Source organism: Brachypodium distachyon, chromosome 3, assembly GCF_000005505.3.
Source record: "Brachypodium distachyon strain Bd21 chromosome 3, Brachypodium_distachyon_v3.0, whole genome shotgun sequence".
Lineage (NCBI taxonomy): Eukaryota > Viridiplantae > Streptophyta > Magnoliopsida > Poales > Poaceae > Brachypodium > Brachypodium distachyon.
Genome location: NC_016133.3, coordinates 7,796,135 through 7,805,111, shown reverse-complemented (window position 1 = coordinate 7,805,111; position 8,977 = coordinate 7,796,135). Strand labels below are relative to the sequence as shown.

At 53.0% G+C, this 8,977-nt stretch overlaps 1 protein-coding gene across 1 annotated transcript; it reads left to right on the top strand.

Annotated features, from left to right (window-relative positions):
* Positions 1 to 281: 281 nt before the first annotated feature.
* On the top strand, positions 282 to 1,437 carry LOC104583492. The gene has a single exon (XM_010235808.3). The coding sequence runs from the start codon at positions 318 to 320 to the stop codon at positions 1,170 to 1,172; it is 855 nt and encodes a 284-aa protein (XP_010234110.1). The 5' UTR covers positions 282 to 317; the 3' UTR covers positions 1,173 to 1,437.
* The last annotated feature ends 7,540 nt before the right edge of the window (positions 1,438 to 8,977 follow it).

Sequence of the window (8,977 nt, the reverse complement as noted above, 5' to 3'; positions counted from 1 at the left end):
TCTCTTTGCCAGGATTTCTTCGCACCTGGATAATTTAATTCAGAGATGCTGAGTATTTCGTTGATGAAGCTACTACTTCACGGTTTCCAGTCACGTACAACTCAGAAGCTGGCATCACCCGATAACCCGTTTGACTCGCAACCTTTCCAGGACGAACTGACCATTGACCAGTCCAGTGAATCCGCCTCCACCAGAGCCTCCACGCCCAGAAGCCAGAAGTACAGCACAGCAGTAGCCGGTGCTGGGCCCCAATTCCGCTTCCTACAAATACCTCATCCCGCTTCACTCACTCACGCTGTCACGCTGCGCACGCCACCATGGCTCGCCTGGCAGCCGTCGCCTCCCTCGCCGTCCTCCTTCTGTCCCTCCTAGCCGTGGCCAGCTGCCGCGTCCTCGAAGCGGAGCCCGACGCCTACGAAGGCGATGACTCCACCGTCGTCGCCATCTCCGACGCAGCCAATGGCGCCGCTGTCCCTCAAGAGGAGGCGGCCTCTGGCTCTGCTGCTGAGGCGGCTACCCGGACCGTTGCGGCGGACGGCGAGGGCTCCCTGATCCGGCTCCCGTCTCACAGGCGCCGCCGGCCGTGCCGCCACGGGTTCCTTCACCGGCACTTCCTCTGGGCCCGCCGCCACGGCCTCTCCGGCCGCCGTGGCGCGTTCGCCGGCCCAGGCGAGGCCCGGCCCCAGTCGGGCAACGGAGAGGAGCGCAGGGAGTTGGATCAGGAGGAGGAGCTGAAGGCTGTCGCGGAACCTGACCCGGACTTGCGCCGCCCTGCAGACGCCGATGGCGAGCAGGAGTTCGATGCGATGAAGGCAGTGGCAGAGCCTGGCCCCGACTCGCGTCCAGAGAGTGACACCGACGGCGAGCAGGAGAGCGAGGCGGTGACGGCGTGGAAGGGGGAGATGGTAAGGAAGTTCCGCCACGGCCTCCGCTTCCGCCGCCACCACCACGAGGAGGAGGAGGCGACGAGGACGCGCTTCTTCCACCACCGCCGCGACAGCGAGAACGAGGTCGATGAGGTGGAAGAGCTGGCGAGGCGGCTGAGCAGGGCGATCTTGCGGAGGAGCTTCCACGGCCGTCGCCACCACCACCATCACCACCATGCCGAGGAAGCTGTGAAGGAGGAAGGCGGCGTGAAGAAGTGGTTCAAGGGCCTCGTCAACCGGTTCTAGACGTACCCCCACCGGCGGACGGCGGTTCGTTGCTTTGTCGTTTACTTTGGTTAATTTGCGCCCTCCTCCACCCCCGTGCAGTGGAGCTACTACTATTCCATCGTTTCGCTCCCATCCCATCGTGTGCCATTTCGGTTTCATGTACGCTGGCTGTGCTAGTTCTGTGTGTGGCTTCTGAGATGGTCAGTGTGATGTGTCTTGCTGCAAGTTAACTTTGTGTGTGCACGCATATGATTATGATATTTTATCTTGCGGGTTGATGTAACGTAGGCTGGTCCTCTGCTCATTTGTTCTGTTTTCGATCGATCTCTCCGGCCTCTTGACTTTCTCTCCCGCCAGCGAATCACTAGCATCTGAACTCCACACGGCATGTATGCCGGTTTTAAAAATGTTGCCTAAAGTTTTTATGAACTCGTTCTCGCTCTAGCTAACACACGTCCTCGGTCCTCCTGTAGCCAGCCCAATATAAATGCAGAGCGGAAAGTTGCATGTTTACTTCGGTTGCAATTTAATTGGAGAACATGCATGGAACTCCTGCAAGTCCGGTGGCCTTTTGGGTAGAGCGAGAACAAACAGGCCCTATCTGCCGGCCGGCTCTTGATCACCGTCTTCGTCAGGCCCAGAAGGTGGCAGCGGTTAGCGGGGAGCCTCCAAGAAATTTGCCGACGCATTGCTTAATTTAGTCAGGAAGGCAAGTACAGCCTACAGGTAGGTAGCGCTGATTGCCTCTAACGACACTGAATTCAGATTACTCCAGTCTCCTTTCTCATCTCGATTCAGAAGTGTTTCTTTTTTTTGCGAGGAAGTGAAAAAGGTAACCTCCAAGTCCGGAATGTGTTCGAAATAAGAAGCGAGAGGAGAAAGACAACTATTTGCAGTAGGCATGCATTTTGCCTACTGTATTTTCCTCAAAAAAGAAAAAGAAGAGAAAGGCGTGTAAAACTAATGCTCGATCACCGGCCAGTCAGGTTTATTTACGATGACTCATCTTCCATCACTACTCCATGCTGCAAGCCTGCAACCAATCCACGACGCACCGTCCCCGCAACTGCGCTCGATAGAGAGAGATCTCTACTTAATTTGCCAGACCACGACAAATTAACCTCGATCGACGTATGTCGCGTCGCATTTGATCAGCACACGCGTTACTATAAATTGGTGTTTGTTTGCGACCGTTAGTATACATATAGTCTGCTAGTCTAATGCAGTAATGTCGTCACTGCATACGCAATTGAATCAACCACCGTAGCATTGATTCCAACCAGCGCAAATGAGTTATATTGGGCTTATCAGACGGTGATGTGTGTGGTAACGTCATACGATAAGTAATCTCTCCGTTCCTAAATATACTTGTTGCGCAGCAAGTATATTTAGGAACGGAAAGAGTAACATATTGAGTTGAGCGGTACTATTATAATTATACGCAACTGAAAAATGATTTGAGATGTCCTTTCTCTTACACAAGGAGAAAAAACTCATCCGGTGGTACTTCAGAGTTCTCACCCAGATACAGCAACAAATCAGGCCCGCGGCCCGCCCTACAACCCGTTCGACTTATCCCCGTGAACTGGGTCTAGGAGCTCCCTGGACCTGTGAGGCTGTGACCTTGGGTCATGAGGGGCTGTTGGGTCTGTCTATACAATAGGCACCTGTTTTTTCATATCAAAACATGCGCCTGTTTTCGGAAACAAAACCTATTTTCTGAGAAAAAACCAGTTGCCTGCTAGTTGAAAATAAACCAAACACCTAAAACATAGAAGGACAAAACACAAGATATATGCATACTAGCAGAAATGCCCATGCGTTGCAACGGGATTACAAAATAAAAAATGTTTCCTCCGTTTCATAATTCTTGATGCAATTTTGTGTAGATACGAATGAATTTAGACGTGTCATAGTGTGTAGGTTCTTTAATTATGAAACAGAAGAAATACATTCGCATCAGACTTCTCTTTGATCTAACTCATCTGACTTGCTAACTAATAGATGCGACATGACAACAATGGCAAGCATGCCCCTTATAACTGGCAATAAGATGGTCGTCTTCTTGGTTGACATCTATATGTCTATACTGGTTTTTCAACCACCGGCAAGTCCATCAAAAGATCTCTCAGCCACTCTGCCTCAAAGGTGGCTGTATCTAAAGCAGCAAGCTCTGCTTCCATAGTTGACCTCGTCAATATGATCTGTTTGCAAGATCTCCATGATACTACACCACCACCAAGTATGAAGGCATACTCGGTTGTGGCGTAGATATCATCTGCTTCAGAGATTCAGTTCGAATCACAATATCCCTCAAGCACAGCTGGATGCCCTGAATAATGTATTCCATAACTCATCTTACCTTTTAGATAGCGCAATATCTTTTCTAGTGCACGCCAATGATCTATACCCGGGTTTGACGTGAACCTACTCAATTTTCTCATAGCAAAAGAGATATCAGGCCTCGTAGCGCTAGCTAAGTACATAAGGGAACTGATTATTTGAGAGTATCTCAATTGATCTTTCCCTTCTCCATTGTTCTTTCTGAGTATCACGCTGAGGTCATAAGGTGTTGGTGAAGGTTTGCTATCAGTAAAACCGAAGCGACTCAAGACCTTCTCAACATAGTGGGATAGTAGCAAAGTAATTTCACTCTCATCTTTAACCAGCTTAATGTTAAGAATAACATCAGCCTCTCCCAGATCTTTCATATCAAAGCAATTTGATAGAAACGACTTGACCTCATTTATCACTTTTATGTTTGTACCAAAAATCAGAATATCATCCAAATACAAACACAAAATAACACCTTCGCCCCCACCATGGCGATAGTACACACATCTATCATCCTCATTAATGACAAAGCCTGCAGAAGTTAAAGTTCTGTCAAACTTCTCGTGCCATTACTTAGGTGCTTGTTTTAGTCCATACAAAGATTTTAGTAACTTGCACACTTTTCTCTCTTCACCCTTTACCACAAATCTGTCTGGCTGATCCATGTAAATTTCCTCTTCCAACTCTCCGTTAAGGAAAGCTGTCTTTACGTCCATTTGATGAACGACAAGACCATAGGAGGCAGCCAGGGATAGCAGTACTCGAATGGTAGTAAGTCTAGCAACGGGTGAGTAGGTGTCAAAGTAATCTTCGCCTTCTTTCTGAGTGTAGCCTTTCGCCACAAGCCGTGCCTTATACTTTTGAATAGTACCGCCAGGCCTTAGCTTCTTCTTGAACACCCACTTGCAGCCTACTGGTTTACAACCGTGGGGTCATTCAGATAGCTTCCAAGTCCCATTAGAAAGAATGGAGTCAATCTCACTATGGACAGCTTCTTTCCAGTCATCTGCATCCGGAGATGCATATGCCTCTCCAATGGTTTTGGAAGTATCCTCCATAAGGTACACAATGAAGTCATCACCGAAGGATTTTGCAATCCTTCGTCTCTTACTCCTTGACGGAGCTTCATTGTCATCCTTCTCAACATCATCCTCAAGATATTCAGATTCATTATCAGATGTATTAGATTCAGATAAGCTAGACTCAGGTAATATTTCAGAAGAAATTCTAGCAATGATATGCATATCTTTCATAGGAAAAATATTCTCAAAAAATGTTGCATCACGAGATTCCATAATAGTATCAACATGCATATCAGGTACCTCGGATTTAACTACGAAGAATCTATAGCCCACTCTCCGCTGAGCATAGCCTAGAAAGATACAAACCACTGTCTAAAGTCCGATCTTGCATTTCTTGAAAATTGGAACGTTGACCTTCGCCAAACATTCCCAAGTGCGCAAGTAAGAAAGTGATGGCTTTCTTCCAATCCACTCCTCGTAGGGAGTCTTCTCTTTATTTTTGCTTGGAACTTTATTCAGGACATGACATGAAGTCAGTAGCGCCTCCTCCCACCATGCCTTAGATAAACCGGCAGTGGCTAACATGGAATTCACCAAGTCAGTCAGCGTGCGCTTTTTCCTCTCGGCGACCCCATTTGATTGGGGAGAATAGGGAGGCGTCCTCTCATGAATAATACCATGTTCCGCATAAAACTTGTCAATACATTGGAAAAATACTCGCCACCACGATCCGACCTAAAACGTTTGATCTTTCTCTCCAATTGATTTTCAACTTCAGCCTTATAGATTTTAAAGTAGTCTAAAGCCTCGTCTTTAGTTCGCAACAAATAAACATAGCAGAATCTAGTAGCATCATCAATTAACGTCATGAAATATCTCTTTCCACCTTTTGTCAACACACCATTCATCTCACAAAGATCAGAATGCATGAGTTCTAGAGGTACCAGATTTCTCTCCTTGGCCGCCGTGTGGGGCTTTCGAGGTTGCTTTGATTACACACAACTATGGCACTTAGAACCTTTGGCAATGGTGAAAGTAGGAATTAAACTCATAGTGGATAGCCGAGACATTAAACCAAAATTAATGTGACATAAACGAGAGTGCCAAACACTTGCATCATCATTAACACTGCCACAAATATGGTTTACTGACATGTCACTAAAATCAGAAAGGGAAAAACGGAACAAGCCTCCGCACTCATAGCCTTTACCAATAAAGTGTCCATGTTTGGACACAACCACTTTATTAGACTCTAAAACTACCTTAAAACCATCTCTACATAAAAGGGAACCGCTAACGAGATTCTTGTTCATGGAGGAGACATGCATCACGTTCCTTAGCCGCACGATCTTCCCCGAAGTAAACTTCAGATCGACCGTACCAACACCACGAACAGTTGCATGCGACCCGTTCCCAATCAAGACGGTTGAATCCCTTCCATGCTGGTAAGAAGTAAACAAAGATATGTCAGAACATACATGAACATTAGCACCTGTATCAATCCACCAACATAGAGATTGAAACACTAAAAGTACAGTAGGTAAAATACCATACGTGTCAGTGTCGCTAGCGGTCACGACGTTGACACTCTTCTGACCCTTTTTCCCTCTCCGATCTGCACGATCAGGACAGTCTCTGGAAAAGTGGCCGAGCTCTCCACAGGGGAAACAATTCATCTCGCCTTTGTTTACTTTCTTCTTCTTCTTAAAGGTACTAGTGTTGCACCAGTGGCACCCGGGGTACCACCGCTGCATGACGCGTGGGCCACCTCGCTTGCTTCCCCGAAGGACCGCACCCCGGGCAGCACTGCACAAGCTGCCCGGCAAGTCTCCAGCCCTGAAGGACTAGCGGGGCCGCGGGGATTGCCCTGGAGGGCAGCAAGGGAATTCCCGCCTGTGCGCTTCCCGGGAGGAACCTTGCCAGGAGGGGGGTTCTCGGGCGCAGGCGCCTATTATAGGAGCGGGACCGAGCGGGCAGGGCAGTGATGCCACGTGGCCGCTCGGCAGGCTCCCTGTGCGCAGGGTTCGTCAGGACGAAGAGTGGAGCACACGCGAGCATTTAATGCACCGACAGAAAGGGGATTCCCCGTCCCGTCAGCCTACAGTGACTGGCCGAGTGTAATTTTTAGGCGCCTAGGCCCCTAGTTGCAGGGCTACTCAGCCTGCATGCAAGCCAGCGCACCGAGGGGGAGCTGCCCTGGCTCCTTGCTCGCCATTTGTCATCCATGCACCGCGGAAACTGTGGTATCCCCTTCGGTATAAAAGGAGGACCCCCGCCAACGGTCAAAGGGTTCGGATCCATACTATCTCTAGCCAAGAATAGTAAGTAGCACTTAGCTAAAAAGAGAGAGCACCCGGGGACTCCCCCCGGCAACTTGTAAGCTCTTGTTCGCTGGTTAATAACAAACTCAGAAGTAGGACGTAGGGTTTTACACCTCAGGGTGGCCCGAACCTGGGTAAAAACGTTCCCGTGTTCATTGTGCTCCTACGCCTTGCATTGGCCTCGCCGGCGATCGTCGGAGCGATCCCCACCGCTCACTGCCGAACCTAAAAAGGGGGTGCCTGTGCATCCCCGGTGTCTGAGCCCCGTGCTACGACATCTGGCGCGCCAGGTAGGGGGCGCGTGAGGAGAGCTCACCGGTGATCACCGGTGCCGTCGTCTACAGCTGCATCGGCTCCATCTTCCCCGACAGCCGAACCAGCCATCATGCCCCCCAAGCGGGATGGTGATTCGAGGATTGACCCACGTGGCGCCCCGGCGGCGCACACGCGGTCGCACGACGTGCAGCGCACGTTGCAGGATCAGGGCGATCCTGAGCCTGCCCGGGTGCAGCAGCCGCAGTCGCAGCTGTGACCACCACCCCCTCGGCCGTCGGCGGATAACCGGCTGAGGGGGCCGGCGGCTCCTAGCGCCGGAGCCAGTCGCACGAGCGGCCACAATGTCGCACGCGCCGGTCAGTGAGCACTCTTGTGGGCCAACAACCCGCAGCCACAGCTGCGCCAGGAACACGGCGCGTCGCGGGCGACACCGATCGATTCGTGCCCTACTCACCCGAGGGCGCCGGGGGACAGGGCGGAGGGCAGCCGCTCTGAGAACCGGCAGCCTCCCGCCCAGACCCCGGCGGAGGCCATTATCGCCGCCCGTGTCATGGTGCGCTACGAGCCGCTGCTGGGCACGCCGGCGCACGAGGCTTGGAGTGCGGAGCGGGAGGCGCTCCTTGCACTCGCCGCCCCGCAGCCGCAAGGCGAGGGCGACCCGGCCGGCTCAGGCCGTGGGCAGAACCCGGGGTGCGGAGACGCTCCCCGCGCCTCGGGGCAGGGAGAAAACCCTCCCCTGCAGGGAGGGCAAGGAGGCGGGAATCCGGAGGGGTCCTTGGATTCGTCACCAACTGGCACGCAGGGTGACGCGCGCGGCGTCTGAACGCCCGCCAACAGGAGGATCTCCGCCCGCGCCTGGAGCGCCGGTGCCGGCACGAGGCAGAGCGCCCGCGTCCGAAGGAGCAGGAGGATGCTCCCATGGGCGCCGAGGATGGCTGCACCGCATTCACCCGCGAGCTGCGCCGGGTGACATGGCCCCGCAAGTGCCGAGCGCCCGCGCTTGGGACGTATGACGGGACCTTGAACCCCAAGGATTTTCTCCTGACCTACACGTTGGGGATGCACGCCATCGGCGCCGACGACAAGGTCAGAGCTAACTGGTTTCCGATGGTCCTCAAAGGATCAGCGAGAACTTGGTGCTCAACCTGCCCGCTGGGTCCATAGCCACTTGGGCGGACCTGCACGAGCAGTTCGTGAGCGCGTGCCAGGGCGGCTACAAGCGCCCGAGGACCAGTGCGGAGCTGCACACCGTGCTGCAGAAGCTGGGAGAGACGCTGCGGAGCTTCATCAACCGCTTCTCCAGTCTCTCCTACTCCATCCCAGAGGCGGAGGCTGCCGCCATCCTCAACACCTTCGCCATCAACGTCCGCGACCCCAAGATGCGGGAGAAGCTGAGCACGCATCGGATCCGGACGACGCAGGAGCTCTACACCTTGGTGCACAAGTGCGCCATGGCCGAGGAGGGGCGCTTAGTGCCCGAACTCGCAGTCAAGGCTGCCGCGGGCCCCGCTGAGGGCTCGCAGAAGAAGAGCTCCCGCCAGCGCAACGGGAAGCAAGTTCTCGCCGCAGAGTCGGGGGCTGCCTCGAGGCCAGCGAAGAAGGCCTCACCTAGTGGCGGGTCTAGTGGCAAGTCGGGCGACGCGTCCCGCTGCCCCATCCGTGCCAACGCCACCCATGAAGCACAGGATTGCCGCATCCTGCAGGGTATCAAGGAGAGGCGCGAGCAGCGCCACGAGGAGTGCCGAGCGGCCGGCGCTTGCTTCAACTGCGGCGACATCGGGAATCTCTCCCGGGATTGCCCGAACAACCCCAGGGGGGACGTGGCCAGGCCCGTGCCGGCAGGGAGCACCCTCCTCAGGGACGAAACAAG

Excerpts from the sequence above, each read along its gene's own strand:
- LOC104583492 (XM_010235808.3), top strand. The coding sequence starts at position 318 with ATGGCTCGCCTGGCAGCCGTCGCCTCCCTCGCCGTCCTCCTTCTGTCC.